This window comes from Procambarus clarkii, chromosome 14, assembly GCF_040958095.1.
Source record: "Procambarus clarkii isolate CNS0578487 chromosome 14, FALCON_Pclarkii_2.0, whole genome shotgun sequence".
Taxonomy (NCBI): domain Eukaryota; kingdom Metazoa; phylum Arthropoda; class Malacostraca; order Decapoda; family Cambaridae; genus Procambarus; species Procambarus clarkii.
In genome coordinates, this window is record NC_091163.1 from 30097320 (window position 1) to 30114337 (window position 17018).

The 17018-nt window shown below is 41.4% G+C and overlaps 1 protein-coding gene across 1 annotated transcript in view; it reads left to right on the forward strand.

Moving 5' to 3' along the window:
* The window catches only part of LOC123772886 (UDP-glucosyltransferase 2), a 47545-nt gene that overhangs the window by 7072 nt on the left and 23455 nt on the right, over window positions 1-17018 (forward strand). The window contains exons 3-5 of the mRNA XM_069324748.1: window positions 9891-10064; window positions 11225-11479; window positions 13461-13694. Of these exons, the coding sequence (XP_069180849.1) occupies window positions 9891-10064; window positions 11225-11479; window positions 13461-13694 (663 nt within the window). The remainder of the gene's footprint in view (window positions 1-9890; window positions 10065-11224; window positions 11480-13460; window positions 13695-17018) is intronic.

Below are 17018 nucleotides of genomic sequence, written 5' to 3' on the forward strand. Positions count from 1 at the left end.
TCCTGGAGTATGCGGGCCACCATAAGGAGCCCGTTCCTTGTCAAGCATAAGACGAAGCTTGAAAAAGTTCGTGAAGGGTTCAGAGACTTCATAACAGGCACCATGACGATGGGAGGACCAAGAGTAGTAGTAGCAGTGATATATTACCCACCACCAAATGAAAGAAGACCCAGGCAAGAGTATGACAGAAACAACATGACAGTTAACATTATGATTGAGAGAGCAGCCGCTGCTGTCTGTAGAAATCGATTCCATCTGCTCATCATGGGGGACTTTAATCATGGAAGGATAGACTGGGAGAACAAAGAACCACATGGAGGTGAAGAAACATGGAGAGCGAAACAGCTAGAGGTGACGACTAGAAACTTTTTAAGTCAGCATGTCAAGGGTCCCACGAGGATGAGAGGCAATGATGAACCAGCAAGACTCGACCTAGTATTCACTCTGAACGATTCAGACATAAGGGAAATCGATTTTGAAGCACCCGTGTGAATAAGTGATCACAGTGTACTGTTGTTTGAATATCTGGTCGAAGAAGGGTTAATGTATTCAAGGAAGGGACAAGAAAGCAAGAGGCCGGCATTCCGGAAGGAAAACTATGAGGAGATGAGAAAATTCCTAATTGAAATAGCTTGGGAAACAGAGCTCAGAGGAAAGACGGTTCAAGGTATGATGGACTACATCACACAGAAGTGTAAGAACGCAGCAGACAAGTTCGTCCCAGTCCAAAAGGAAAAAAGGAAATAGAAATGAGAAACCCGTGGTTTAATCAGAGTTGCAAGCTAGCAAAGCAGCTAATTAAAAGGGCGTGGAGAAACTATAGAAACAACAGAACACTAGAGAGCAGAGAAAGATACCAGAGCACCAGGAATGAATATGTCAGGGTGAGAAGAGAGGTAGAGAGGCAATATAAAAATGACATAGCGAGCAAGGCAAGACTCAACCCAAACTGCTGCATAGCCACATCAGGAGGAAAATAACAGTGAAGGAACAGGTAATGAAACTGAGGATAGGGGCAGAAAGATTCACTACAAACGACAAGGAAGTGTGCGAGGAACGCAATAAGAAATTCCAGGAAGTCGTCACACCAGAGCAAGGAGAATTCCAGAGATAAGGGAGGTAACATCAATCCAGACACCACTAGAGGAGTTTGTGATTATCAGTGGGGAGGTGAGGAAGCATCTGCTAAATTTGGAAGTGACAAAGGCTATAGGCCCGGATGGAATCTCACCATGGATTCTCACCATGGAAGAAGGGCGATAGGCAGGAGGCACTGAACTACAGGCCAGTGTCCCTAATTTGCATTCCATGCAAGATGATGGAAAAGATTGTGCGAAAAAACCTAGTGAAACATCTGGAGCAAAAGAACTTTGTAACACAACATCAACATGGGTTCAGAGATGGCAAATCATGCCTAACAGGATTAATTGAGCTCTATGACCAGGCAACAAAAATCAGGACAGAGAGAGAGAGGGCTGGGCAGACTGCATATTTCTGGACTGCCAGAAAGCTTTTGACACAGTACCACATAAGAGACTAGTGCACAAATTGGAGATGCAGGAAGGAGTGAAAGGGAAGGTACTTCACTGGATAAGAGAGTACCCAAGCAACAGAACACAGCGAGTCACCGTGAGGGGTGAGGTCTGGGAGTGCCGGGGAGTAACCAGTGGAGTCCCACAGGGATCAGTCCTTGGACCTATACTGTTTCTGATATACGTAAATGATCTCCCAGAAGGAATTGACTCATGTAATGTATCAATTATATAATGAATGTATGTGATGTAACTATATAACCTGAGCTTGTAAAAGCACCTTAATCATCTTCAGTTATTAAGTGCTTAATTGCACACTAGTTTCTCTATCAGCAATCTCACTCTGTCAGAGTAAAAGAGACAAATGTATGTGAATGTATGTGTGTGTACATATGTATGTATACATGTATGTATATATGTATGTGTACATATATATGTGTGTGTGTATGTATATGTATTTGCATAAAGTACATATGGAAGCTGATCAGAATTACATTTCACCTTTGTAAATGCACATTAATGACACTATGTAAAAGACACATCGAACACTTTATGTAGGGCATACGTAAATCTGTGTACCTATGTATTTACGTATGTTGGTTAGCTTAGCATTTTAAAAGCACCGAATCACCTTCTGTGGTTGATTGTTCAATAAACCCTTGAATAATATGTTTAACACATCTCTAGCTCTGTCCATGGAGGACAGAAAAAATGTATATATGTTGGTTAGCATTGTAAATGTGTGGCCACGTTTGTGGTAGAAAAAAAAATTGACTCGTTCCTCTCGATGTTTGCTGATGATGCAAAAACAATGAGGAGGATCAGGACAGAGGAGGAAAGTATGAGGCTACAAGATGACCTAGATAAACTGAACGAATGGTCCGACAAATGGCTACTAAAGTTCAGTCCAAGTAAATGTAAGGTAATGAAACTAGGAGGAGGAACTAGGAGGCCAGTCACTGGATACCGAATGGGAGATGAAGTCTTTAACGAAACGGACAAAGAGAAGGATCAGGGAGTTGATGTCACGCCAAACCTGTCTCCTGAAGCCCACATCAAAAGAATAACATCAGCGGCCTATGCGAGGCTGGCTAACATCAGAACTACTTTCAGAAACCTGTGTAAGGAATTCTTCAGAACCCTGTATACCACAATCCTGGAGTATGCAGGACCAGCATGGAGCCCGTATCTAGTAAAACACAAGACGAAGCTGGAAAAAGTTCAGAGGTATGCCACTAGGCTAGTCCTAGAACAAAGAGGCATGAGTTATAAGGACAGACTACGTGAACTGCACCTCACGTCGCTAGAAGACAGAAGAGCTAGGGGGAGACATGATCACCTCATACAAAATTCTTAGGGGACTTGACAGGGTAGACAAGGATGAATAATTTAAACCGGGTGGCACACGCACAAGGGGACGCAGGTGGAAGCTGAGTACCCAAATGAGCCACAGAGACATTAAAAAGAACTTTTTCAGTGTCAGAGTAGTTAGTACATGAAATGCAAAAGGAAGGGATGTGGTGGAGGCTGACTCCATGCACAGTTTTAAATGTAGCTATGAATGAGCCCAGTAGGCTCAGGAATCTGTACATCAGTTGATTGACGGTTGAGAGGCGGGACCAAAGAGCCAGAGCTCCACCCCCGGGAAAAAGTAGGTGAGTACAATTAGGTAAGTATACACACACAAACACACACACACACAAACACACACACACACACACACTCACACTCACACTCAGGGGGTCTCGTAGCCTGGTAGGGGATCTCGTAGCCTGGTGGATAGCGCGCAGGATTCGTAATTCTGTGGCACGGGTTAGATTCCTGCACGAGGCAGAAATAAATGGGCAAAGTTTCTCTCACCCTGAATGCCCCTGTTACCTAGCAGTAAATAGGTACCTGGGAGTTAGTCAGCTGTCACGGGCTGCTTCCTGGTGTGTGTGTGTGTGTGTGTGTGTGTGGTGTGGAAAAAAAAAAAAAAAAAAAGTAGTTAGTAAACAGTTGATTGACAGTTGAGAGGCGGGCCGAAAGAGCAGAGCTCAACCCCCGTAAAAACACAACTAGTAAACACACACACACACACACACACACACACACACACACACACACACACACACACACACACACACACACACACACACACACACACACACACACACACACACTATGTATGGAATGTATGAAAGCAGAGGAGCTGAACAAAACGACATGGAGGAACTTCCGTAATAACAGAACACCAGAAAGTAGAGAGAGATACCAGAGAACCAGGAACGAGTATGTTAGTGTGAGAAGCGCAGCTGAGAAAGGGTATGAAAATGATATAGCTAATAAAGTCAAGACCGAACCAAAGCTACTACACAGTCACATCAGGAGGAAGACAACAGTGAAGGAACAGGTGATGAAACTTAGGGTGGGCGAGGACAGGTACACAGAGAATGACAAAGAGGTGTGTGTGAAGAACTCAACAAAAGGTTCCAGGAGGTCTTTACAATAGAACAGGGAGACGTCACGGCGCTAGGAGAGGTGGCAGTAAACCAGGTGACTTTGGAAAGGTTCGAAATTACAAGAGATGAGGTCAAGAAGCACCTATTGGAGCTGGATGTGAGAAAAGCTGTTGGGCCGGATGGAATCTCACCAAGGGTATTGAAAGAGTGTGCAGGAGCACTTTGCTTGCCACTCTCCATAGTGTATAGTAGGTCACTGGAAACGGGAGACCTACCAGAAGTATGGAAGACTGCTAATGTAGTACCAATATTTAAAAAGGGTGACAGACAAGAGGCACTGAACTACAGGCCAGTGTCCTAAACTTGTATACCATGCAAGGTGATGGAGAAGATTGTGAGAAAAAACCTAGTAACACATCTGGAGAGAAGAGACTTCGTGACAACCCATCTACATGGGTTCAGGGAGGGTATATCTTGCCTTACAGGCTTGATAGAATTCTATGGTCAGGTGACAAAGATTAGGCAAGAAAGAGAAGGATGGGCGGACTGCATTTTTTTGGACTGTCGGAAAGCCTTTGACACAGTACCCCATAAAAGGTTGATGCATGAGCTGGAGAAACAGGCAGGAGTAACTGGTAGGGCGCTCCAGTGGATAAGGGAGTACCTAAGCAATAGGAAGCAGAGAGTTATAGTGAGGGGTGAGACCTCAGAATGGCGTGAAGTCACCAGTGGAGTCCCACAGGGCTCTGTGCTTGGACCTATCCTGTTTCTGATATTCGTAAATGATCTCCCAGAGGGTATAGACTCATTCCTCTCAATGTTTGCTGACGACGCCAAAATTATGAGAAGGATTAAGACAGAGGAGGACAGCTTGAGGTTTCAAGAAGACCTGGACAAGCTGCAGGAATGGTCGAACAAATGGATGTTAGAGTTTAACCCAAGCAAATGTAATGTAATGAAGATAGGGGTAGGAAGCAGGAGACCAGATACAAGGTATCACTTGGGAGATGAAATACTTCAAGAGTCAGAGAGAGAGAAAGACCTGGGGGTTGATATCACGCCAGACCTGTCCCCTGAAGCTCATATCAAGAGGATAACATCAGCAGCATATGCCAGGTTGGCTAACATAAGAACGGCCTTTAGAAACTTGGGTAAGGAATCTTTCAGAACATTATATACCACATATGTCAGACCAATCCTGGAGTATGCGGCTCCAGCATGGAGTCCATATTTAGTCAAGCATAAGACTAAACTGGAAAAGGTTCAAAGGTTTGCCACCAGACTAGTACCCGAGCTGAGAGGTATGAGCTACGAGGAGAGACTACGGGAATTGAACCTCACTTCGTTGGAAGACAGAAGAGCTAGGGGGACATGATCACCACATTCAAGATTCTCAAGGGAATCGACAGGGTTGATAAAGACAGGCTATTTAACACAAGAGGCACACGCACTAGGGGACACAGGTGGAAACTGAGTGCCCAAATGAGCCACAGAGATATTAGAAATAACTTTTTTAGTGTCAGAGTGGTTGACAAATGGAATGCATTAGGAAGCAATGTGGTCGAGGCTGACTCCATACACAGTTTCAAGTGTAGATATGATAGAGCCCAATAGGCTCAGGAACCTGTACACCTGTTGATTGACGGTTGAGAGGCGGGACCAAAGAGCCAGAGCTCAACCCCTGCAAACACAACTAGGTGAGTGCAACTAGGTGAGTACACACACACCCCTACATGTGCACGGCAGAGGCAAGGAAGAAGCGCAGGGAGAGAGGAGTAAACCAGGAAATTACAGCCAACAACACAACAGTCCCAGAGACAAGAGGGGAACCAACAACCAGCATCCCAGCAACACCACAGGGGAGGGCAACACCACCACTCTCCTCTGCATTGAAACCCTACCTACCCTTCATTTTACCTGCCCCCACTCAAATGATCACTCAGCTCTCCCTCCCCCTACCCCATTCTGTCCCTGTCAACCCTTCCCCCATTCCCACTATGTCCCCCCCTCCCCCCTTTCACCCCCTGTCTCTCCTCCACCTTCATCCCATACCTTCCCTATCTCTCCTCCCCCCCCTCACCCCGTAACCTCCATGACCCCCCTACCTCCTTACCCCATATCCTCCCTGTATCCCAATTTCCATTGAACCCCCACCCTCCAACCCACAATCCACTGAGTCCCTGTTAACCACCTCACAAATCTTCACACCTATTGAACAGCTTCCTCCATTAGCAGAATGCTCACCAAGAAGGGGACAAGAGAATGAACAGAAGAAAGTGAGCTTCAAGGCAATGTACACTAACATAGATGGGATTACGAACAAAAAAAGTGAACATGGATAATGAGCACTAGAAGAAAACCCAGACATAATAGCACTCACAGAAACAAAGCTAATGAAAACCTTAACAAATGCAGTATTTCCACAGGACTATTATGCAGTGAGGAAAGAAAGAGAAGGAAGAGGAGGAGGTGGTGTAGCTTTGCCTATAAGAAAAGGCTTAAGTTTCAAAGAGATGGTTGTTCAGAGCTGTGAAGATCTCAGTGACTACATAACAGGTACCATAGCAACTGGAGGATAAAAAATTATAATAGTAGTCATATATATAGCCCCTCACCGAACGACAGAAGACCAGACAGGAATATAATAAACCAACATGGCCACCATTAATATAACAGAGAGAGCAGTTTCTGTAGACAGCAGGAACATATCCAGACAACTAATCATGGGAGACTTCAACCACGGGAAGACAGATTGGGAGAACAGAGACCCACATGGAGGAGCTGGACGTAGCAATAAGAATCTTTCTAAGTCAATACATCTAGGGACCGACAAGAATGAGAGGAGAGGATGAACCAGCCTTACTAAATCTGATATTTACCCTAAATGAGTCGGATATAAGGGATGTTAAGTTTGAAGACCCCTTGGGAATGAGTGATCACAGAGTATTGATCTTTGAGTACCTGGTAGAGCTAGAAATTATCTCCCCCAAAAAAGAACTGGGAAACAAAGGGCTAGCATACCAAAAGGGAAATTATGAGGAGATGAGAAAATTCCTAGGGGATATACCAAGGGACACAGAACTCAGAAGTCCGTACAAGACATGATGGACTATGTCACCCAAAAGTGTCAGGAGGCAGTATACAGGTTTATCCCGGCTCGACAGGAAAAACCCAGAAGCAAAAGAAGAATCCGTGGTTTATTAGGGAATGTATGAAAGCAAAGGAAATGAACAAAAGGGCATGGAGGAACTTCCGAAATAACAGAACACCAGACAGTCAAGAGAGATACCAGAGAACCAGGAACGAGTATGTTAGTGTGAGAAGAGAAGCTGAGAAAATGTACGAAAATGATATAGCTAATAAAGCCAAGACCGAGCCAAAGCTAATACACAGTCACATCAGGAGGAAAACAATGGTGAAGGAACAGGTGATGAAATTTAGAACAGGTGAGGACAGGTACACAGAGAATGACAAAGAGGTGTGAGAAGAACTCAACAAGAGGTTCCAGGAGGTCTTTACAATAGAACAAGGAAAAGTCACTGTGCTAGAAGAGGTGGCAGTATACCAGGCGGCCTTGGAAGGGTACGAAATTACAAGAGATGAGGTCAAGAGGCACCTGATGAATCTGGACGTGAGATAGGCTGTTGGTTTCACCATGGGTATTGAAAGAGCGTGCGGGAGCGCTTTGCTTGCCACTCTCCATAGTGTACATAACGTCACTGGAAACGGGAGACCTACCAGAAATATGGAAGATGGCTAATGTTGTCCCAATATACAAAAAGGGTGACAGACAAGAGGCACTGAACTACAGGCTAGTGTCCTTAACTTGTATACCATGCAAGGTGATGGAGTAGATCATGAGAAAAAACCTAGTAACACATCTGGAGAGAAGTGACTTCTTGACAAATCACCAACATGGGTTCAGGGAGGGTAAATCTTGCCTTACTGGCTGAAAAGAATTCTACGCTCAGGTGACAAAGATTAAGCAAGAAAGAGAAGGATGGGCGGACTGCATTTTTTTGGACTGTCGGAAAGCTGTTGACACAGTACCCTATAAAAGGCTGATGCCTAAGCTGGAGAAACAGGCAGGAGTAACTGGTAGGGTGCTCCAGTGGATAAGGGAGTACCTAAGCAATAGGAAGCAGAGAGTTACAGTGAGGGGTGGGACCTCAGATTGGCGTGAAGTCACCAGTGGAGTCCCATAGGGCTTTTTACTCGGAACTATCCTGTTTCTGATACACGTAAATGATCTCCCAGTGGGTATAGACTCATTCCTCTCTATGTTTGATGACGACGCCAAAATTATGAGAAGGATTAAGGCAGAGGAGGACAGATTGAGGCTTCAAAAAGACCTGCAGGAATGGGTCACCCATCCTGCAAAAGACATGCAGGAATGGAATATATTTAATAAATTAATTGGAATTTCTATTACCTTAATACGCTAAGGATAATTGGAATTCCGATTAATTTATTAAATATACTTGTATGTGGCTCACTGAGCACTTGCCTGAATTCTTTCAGGACTCTACTGAATGCCTCGTCAGGACCAGGAGATTTGTTTCGATAAAACTTCTCAATCTGTATAATTGGTATCTCATTGTCAGGGAAGGGAAACCTGTTAGATTTAGCGAGGTCTGCCTATACTAACCTCTAACTTTCCCCAGAATGCATCCCAAAACAGTTATTTAACTCCCCAGGTATCTATTTATTGTTAGGTGAACGGGTGCACAAGGTGAAAGAAAACATTTTCCAAATGATGACCCAACCCCACACCAGAAAATGAAGAAACGACGACGTTTCGGTCCGTCGTGAATCATTATCAACCATTATCATTGACTTGACAATGGTCCAGGACGGACTGAGACGTCGTCGATTCTTTATTTTCTGATTTGGGATTTGTCCATAATATCTTCAGCCACGTTACTGTAACTCATCGTCCCCTTTTCTAAATGCTTCTGCCCTGCTGTTGATACTGAATCCTGGACTTGTCCGGTGTGACCTGACACGCTACATTACTTCATAAGGTAAATTTTAGAAACCAGGAAAGAGTTGTTTAAACTGCTCCTAATATGCATTATTAAACCTTGAGTCCCTGGTAATATTATTATTTCTAGCACAGCTCTTCCAGATGATAGATGATAGCAAACATAGATTCTCTATTATACCTATTTCGTATTGGTTATCATTTTCTCTTTATCTTCGGACCAAATAAAATATATTATTGTTTCTGGCGGACTCGTAACAACTGTGCCAGCTGGGAGCTACTCGATCACTTCCGAGAAATTTCTGCCTTTGAGTTACTTGCTTTATATGTCCAGTCTATTCCTCCGAGTTTAAAGTTTTAAAAATAAACACACGCACTACGGCGTCTTGTTGACTTTTTTATCTATTTCAAGATAGGTTTACTGCCTAATTTATTTAGACCAGGTAATCTAAATGAGTTTCATGTTTAGATCATTTATTTATTGTATATCTTATTTTTTGTATATCCGATTTGTTCTCTCTTTTACATTGCACTTTTGATCATCTTTCATATAGATAGCAATACCACCTCTTTTCTATCTGTTTTGTCAACATGAAAAAAAGATAACCCTTGATTTGGTCCTCGACCAATAGGTCAATCAAGTCGGTATTCATTCATGTTTCAGTGAGTGTTATTATATCTAATTGTTAAAAACACAAAAAATGATCTTAGGTCATCCATCTTGTTTCTCACCCTTCTTTACTTAGCATAGTATACATGTAGATACCTATTCTGTCCCTTGAAATATAAGCTTCAGTTCTTGCATTCACAGTGTTCTTGCTAATGTAAGGGGTCCCAGTTATCTATGAATAGTTCTGCATTACTTATGCAATGCTTTCATGCTGCCGAGGAACTGAATACACGGTTAAGCAATAACTCAATTCTTATTCACAGATGAAGTTAACGACAGTGTGTGTATTGGTGGCAGTTCTGGTGGTAGGCACCAATGGAGACCTGGCTTCTCCTGAGAGGTCTTATAAGATCCTCATGCTCCTCCCCGTCTCTACCAATAGCCACAGGACCCTCTTCATGTGCCTGGCCGAGGCTCTAGCTGACCGAGGACACAAGGCAAGACCTGGTGGTCTGGTTCTTTTGGTACCATATAATATCAACAAAATGACTTAATTATTTTGCAACAGCTATTAAATTTGGAAAATATTTACAGTACTCTGATAAAGTAAATGGAGACGATTTGTTCATTATAAATACTGATAATCTATATTTATAAGAGAGAATATCTATGTTTGTCCAAGATTAAAAGCCAGACGCTTGGGGTTAGCTACACAGAACTACGCATGGTAACTGGTGATTGTATGAGGAGCCTCATAGCGTAGTTTGGGTTGATCCCCATGCCATGTTTTAGAAGGATTGTTTCCAAAACTTAATCCCAGTAACTTCTATGAAGTATGAAATGTGGGTTTGATTGTCCATACTGTTAAAACAGATTTTACAGCTGCTATCAACATATAATCAAATTCGATAAAATGTCGATAATGTTACTCCAACGTTGAATCAACGTCGATAAGAATGATTCAACGTCGTTAAGAATGATTTAACGTCGATAAGAATGATTCAACGTTGATAAGAATGATTCAACGTCGATAAGAGTGATTCGACGTGTATGAATGATTCAAGTCGATATGAATGATTCAACGGTGATAAGAATGATTCGAAGTCGATAGGAATGATTCAACGTCGATAAGAATGATTCGACGTTGATGAGAATGATTCAACGGCGATAAGAATGATTCAATGCCAATAACAGTGATTGAATGTTACTTGGCCAACATTTGTCCACTGAGAGAGAGAATGGGCAGAAGAGAGAGAATGGGAGGGAGGCAGAGAAAACGGGAAAGAGGGAGGGAGGGGGTAGGGAACGAGAGGGAGGGAGGATAGAGGTAACGGAAGGGAGGGAGATAGGCAGAGAGAGAGACCTGGGCACCGCTGGATGCCCACCTGATATACGGTATTATGTTATTGAGACGTTGTGATATACTGCATTCTTATCATAGTCTTCATGCTGACATCAGGATCACATGTTAATATTAGTATTACATCCTCTCTTAGCCTTACGTTAATTCCCGGATCACATTCTCTCAGTAACCTTCAGTTAACATCATGATCACATATTAACATCCAGATGACTTCCTGTCATCAAGTTTATTCTAACAACAGGATCACATCTCATCACGCTTACTCTAACATTCAGCTTCACATCTCCTCTGCAGATAGTGATGTTGACCAATGAAGCAAAGTTGGCCAAATATCCGAACATCCGTGAGGTTACCCACGGCCTCCGACACTTCAAACATGAACATAGAAACATGTTCGAATATCTGAACGACCCAATTGGAGGCTTCGGTTCTTTTAAGTACATTCTTCCAGCCATTGCAAGGGAACTGTACAAAGTTCCAGTAGTTAAAGAACTTTATGAGAAGAGGAAAGAGTTTGATCTCATCGTTGTGGATCACGAGTTTAACGAGGTTAGTGCTTCTAGTTAGTCTTGTAGAAATGCCAGTCAGTCATTCTCTGGTTAGAATACATTGGCAAACAGTGTTGTGTTCCCCCAATGATTTTTTAATCCACTAATAATGTCCCCAGAGCAGAGCACAATAGACAAGAGCCGTCGACTAGTTAATATACATGGTTACATTGTACATTGACTAGTTAATGTACATGGTTACGTTGTACATTGACTAGTTAATGTACATGGTTACATTGTACATTGACTAATTAACGTACATGGATATGTTGTACATTGACTAGTTAATGTACATGGTTACGTTGTACATAGACTAGTTAATGTACATGGTTATGTTGTACATTGACTAGTTAATGTACATGGTTACGTTGTACATAGACTAGTTAACGTACATGGTTATGTTGTACATTGACTAGTTAACGTACATGGTTATGTTGTACATTGACTAGTTAACGTACATGGTTATGTTGTACATTGACTAGTTAACGTACATGGTTATGTTGTACATTGACTAGTTAATGTACATGGTTACGTTGTACATTGACTAGTTAACGTACATGGTTATGTTGTACATTGACTAGTTAATGTACATGGTTATGTTGTACATTACTAGTTAATGTACATTGCTACGTTTTACATTGACTAGTTAACGTACATGGATATGTTGTACATTGACTAGTTAACGTACATGGATATGTTGTACATTGACTAGTTAACGTACATGGATATGTTGTACATTGACTAGTTAACGTACATGGATATGTTGTACATTGACTAGTTAACGTACATGGTTATGTTGTACATTGACTAGTTAACGTACATGGTTATGTTGTACATTGACTAGTTAACGTACATGTTTACAACAACTCTGGAGCAGCCTGCATGCTCGGCCTTTCCATATTCCTCACAGAACGCCTCTGACACCGACATTCGTTAAACATAGGCACATCAGCCTAAGGATTAACCAATTTGTTAGCCAAACATTTGACTAGATAATTGCAATTGCCCATCCTCCTCAAGACGCCTCGAAAGGGTATATAATCTGATCGGTCTATTGTATCTATAGTACCAAACCTGACAAACCTGTAGTTCTTCGCTGAGCCAAAAGTCGACTGTAATAAAGACGTCAGAGTCTGGTGCTTCCAGCATCATCATCTAATTTAATGGACTGGCCAACAAATCTATGAGTACCAAGTTTAGTTCCAGGAGGATAGGTATTGTAGATTAAATTGATTGTGAGATGTTTTTTTAATGTAAAGCCATGTTCGACGGCTTGTTTTAAAAACTCAACTTATTCACGTACGACGAACAAAATTAGGAAGGTATATACTGTCCTATCTCATTCGGCACGTGAATAGGTGGTTCCTTACCTTACCCTCGGTAGGGAACCTTGTCCACTTCGAAGTCTTCTTCGTTATGCAGTCATGTCAGTTACTACAGTGACCACGAGTGAAGTGTGACGAAGGCTTCAGAGTGGAGTCTTCAGTTTAGAACCCAGTTCTCTTAAGACTAATTTGAATTCCATCTGGTTTATGAACCGCAGTTTTGTCGATCAACTCCCAATATATTTCTTGGAAACTTTTTCAACGGCGAGAGTGTTTATAGATGTATTTGTTGACGACATATACGATAATCTGTTCTCTGGCTCCTTCACTATCGAGTGTGTTCTTTGGTTCTCGTCCATTCATTTAAACTAATTTCTTTATATTCAAATTCTTTATCGGCCATTGACTTCTGAGTGTTGCTTTGAGAATGGTCCAGGTTAATTGTATATTACGGATGACTAAGAGTAGTAGATACGGCAGATATGGTGTTGTGGATACCTTGCTTCTCCGTCTATCAGTTCGGCTAATTACGGTAAATGGACCGGTGACTTATTTTAGGGGAACATTTGCGTGATGAATAACGACCGACTGTCTGTAATTTCACTCAGGTTAAGGTCATTGTAGCTGCACCTTCAGGTCAGTGTGATCTCTCTGCAGGTGGCGTACCCGTTCATGCACGAGGCTACCTCCATCATGATCACCACGCCCGGGATTGACTACCGCCAGAGCGCAGTCCTGGGCAACGTTCTCAACCCGGCCTACGTCCCCAGCCAAAGGAATGGTTATCCACAACCCTTCACCATTTGGCAACGCATTCTCAACATTATCAATCATATAGGATTTGCGTTATATTGGCGGACCTGGGTTGTTGTACCAGAGGTGCAGAAGGAGGTCAGTTCTGTATATTTTGCAAGAATTTTTGATATTAAAGTCTTTGTCAGTATATTAATATATGTTGTATGATGAGTGGAACTCTATATGGTTTATACCGAGTGGTATAACAAATATTGTAGAGTGGAACACCACATGTTGTATGGTTAGCGAAATACCATATTTTGTAAAATGAGTACAACACCACAGGGTATATGGTGAAACGCCACCCTTTTATGATGAAGGAAACATTGTATATGTAATAATAGGTGGAACATTAGTTGTATGGTGAACTGAACACCAGATGTTGCTCAATGCGCCGATCATTACATGCTGTATAGTGCAGGGAACACAACATAGTGAATAGTGAAGGGAATACGACATATTGTATGGTGAGTGGAAAACAATATATGATATAGAGAGTTGAACTCAACACACGGTATAGAGAGTGGAACACAACATACTGTATAGTGAGTGGAACACAACATATTGTATTATGAGTGGGAAAACAACATACTGTATGGTGAGTGGAACACAACATATTGTATGGTGAGTGGAACACCACATAGTATGGAGAGTGGAACACAACATATTGTATTAAGAGTGGAACACAGCACACTGTATGATGAAGAGAACACCACATACTGTATGGTAAGAGGAATACAACATAAGGTATGGAGAGTGAAACGCAACATACTGTAAGGAGAGTGGAACACATCATGCTGTAGTGTGAGTGGAACACAACATACTGAATAGTGGAATAGTGAGTGGAATACAATATAAGGTATTGCGAGTGGAACACAACATACTGTATTATGAGTGGAACACTACAGACTGTATGGAGAGTGGAACACAACATATTGTATGATGAACAGAACACAACATACTGTATGGTGAGTGGAATACAACATAAGGTATGGAGAGTGGAACACAACATACGGTATGGTGAATGGAACGCAACATAATGTGCATTGAGTAGAACACAACAAACGGCATGTAGTGTGGAATACAACATACTGTATGAGGAGTGGAACCCAACATACTGTAAGAAGAGTAGAACACATCATGCTGTATGGTGAGTGGAACACAACATACTGAATGGTGAGTGGAACACAACATAATGTGTATTGAGTAGAACACATCATAATGTGTATTGAGTAGAACACAACATACTGTATGGAGAGTGGAACTTATCATACAGTATTGTGAGTGAACACAACACAATGTATTAAAAGTGGAAGACAACATTCTGTATGGTGAGTGGAACACAACATACTGTATATTGAGTGGAACACAACGTAATGTATTGTGAGTGGAAAAATACTGTACTGTATGATGAGTGGAACACATCATACGGAATTGTGGATAGAACACAACATATATTACAGTGAGTGGAACACAATATATTGTATTGTGAGTGGAACACAACGTACTGGATAATGAGTGGAACACAACATACTGTGTGGTGAGCGAGCACAACATACGTTATAGTGAGTTGAACACAACATACTGTACATTATGTTGAATTGAAAACAACACTTCTGTTTAAAGAGTGGAACACATCACACTGCATGGTGAGTGAACACAACATACTGTATGGTGACGGGGGAAAATACATACTGTATGGTGAGTGGAAAACAACATACAGTATAGTGAGTGGAACAGAATATATTGTATAGTGAGTGTAATACAATATATTGTATTGTGAGTGGAACACAACATAATCTTTGATGAATGGAAGACAAAATATTGTATGATGAGTGGAATAAAACATACTGTAAGATGAGTAGAGCACAACATAATGTATGGTGAGTAGAACACAACATATTGTATTGTGAGTGGAACATAGCATATTGTATGATGAGTGGAACGGAATATACTGTATAATGTGTTGAACACAACATACTGTATGGTGAGTTAACACAACATACTGAATTGTGAGTGGAACATAACATTACGTATTGTGAGTGGAACACAACTTACGGAATTGTGAGGGAACACAACATATTATATAGTGAGTGTATCACAATATACTGTTTTCTGAGTGGAACACAACATACTGTACAATGAGTGGAACACAACACATGGAATTGTGATTGGAACACAAAATAATACCTGTTAAGTGGAACACAACATACTGTATTGTGAGTGGAAGAGAATATATTGTATAGTGAGTGGAACTCAAAATAATTAATGGTGAGTGGAACACAACATACTGGATAGTAAGGGGAGCAACACGTATTGAATGATGATTAAAACACTACATATTGAATGATGGGTGGAACACAACATGCCGTATGGTGAGTGGAACTCCACATACTGTATGATGAGTGGAGCTCAACATACTGTATAATGAGTAGAACACAACACAATGTATGGTGAGTGGGAAAACAACCAACTGATGATGAATGGAACACAACATACTAAATGATGAATGGAACACAACATACTTTATGATAAGTGGAACGCAACGGACTGAATAGTGAGTGGAACACATCATAATCTATAATGAGTAGAACATACAGTATGGAGACTAGAAAACGATATTGTATGGAGAGTGAAACACAACATATTGTATGGTGAATGAAACACAACATATTGTATGGTGAGTGGAACACAACGTTTTTCATTTTGAGTGGAACACAACATACTTTAAAGAGAGTGGAACAAAGCTTATTATATAGTGAATGGAACACAACATATTTTATGGAGACTGGAACACAATATTTTACGTGGAAAATGGAACACAGCATACTGAACGATGAGTGGAACACAACACACGGTATGTGAGTGGAACACAACATACTATATAGTGAGTAGAACACAACATATTGAATGCAGAGTGAAACACAACATATTGTATGGTGAGTGGAACATACCTTACTCTATTATGAGTTGAACACAATATATTGTATATAGAGTGGAACACAACATACTTTATGGAGAGTGGAACGCCACATACTGTATGTTGAATCAAACACAAAATGCTGTATGGTGAGTGGAACACAACATACGGTATGATGAGTGGATCAAAATATATTGTATCGTGAGTGGAACAACATGCTGTATAGAGAGGGGAACACAACATACTGTATTGTGAGTGGATCACAACATACTGGATGATGAGTGAAACATAACATACAGTATGATGAGTGGAACATAAAATACTCTATGGTGAGTGCGACACAAAATACTCTATGGTGAGTGGAACTCAACGTATTGTACAGAGAGGAACACGCCATATTGTATGGTGAGTAGAACACAACATACTTTATTGTGAAATGAACACAAAATACTGTAAGGAAAGTGGAGCACAACATTCCGTATTATGAGAGGAACACAACA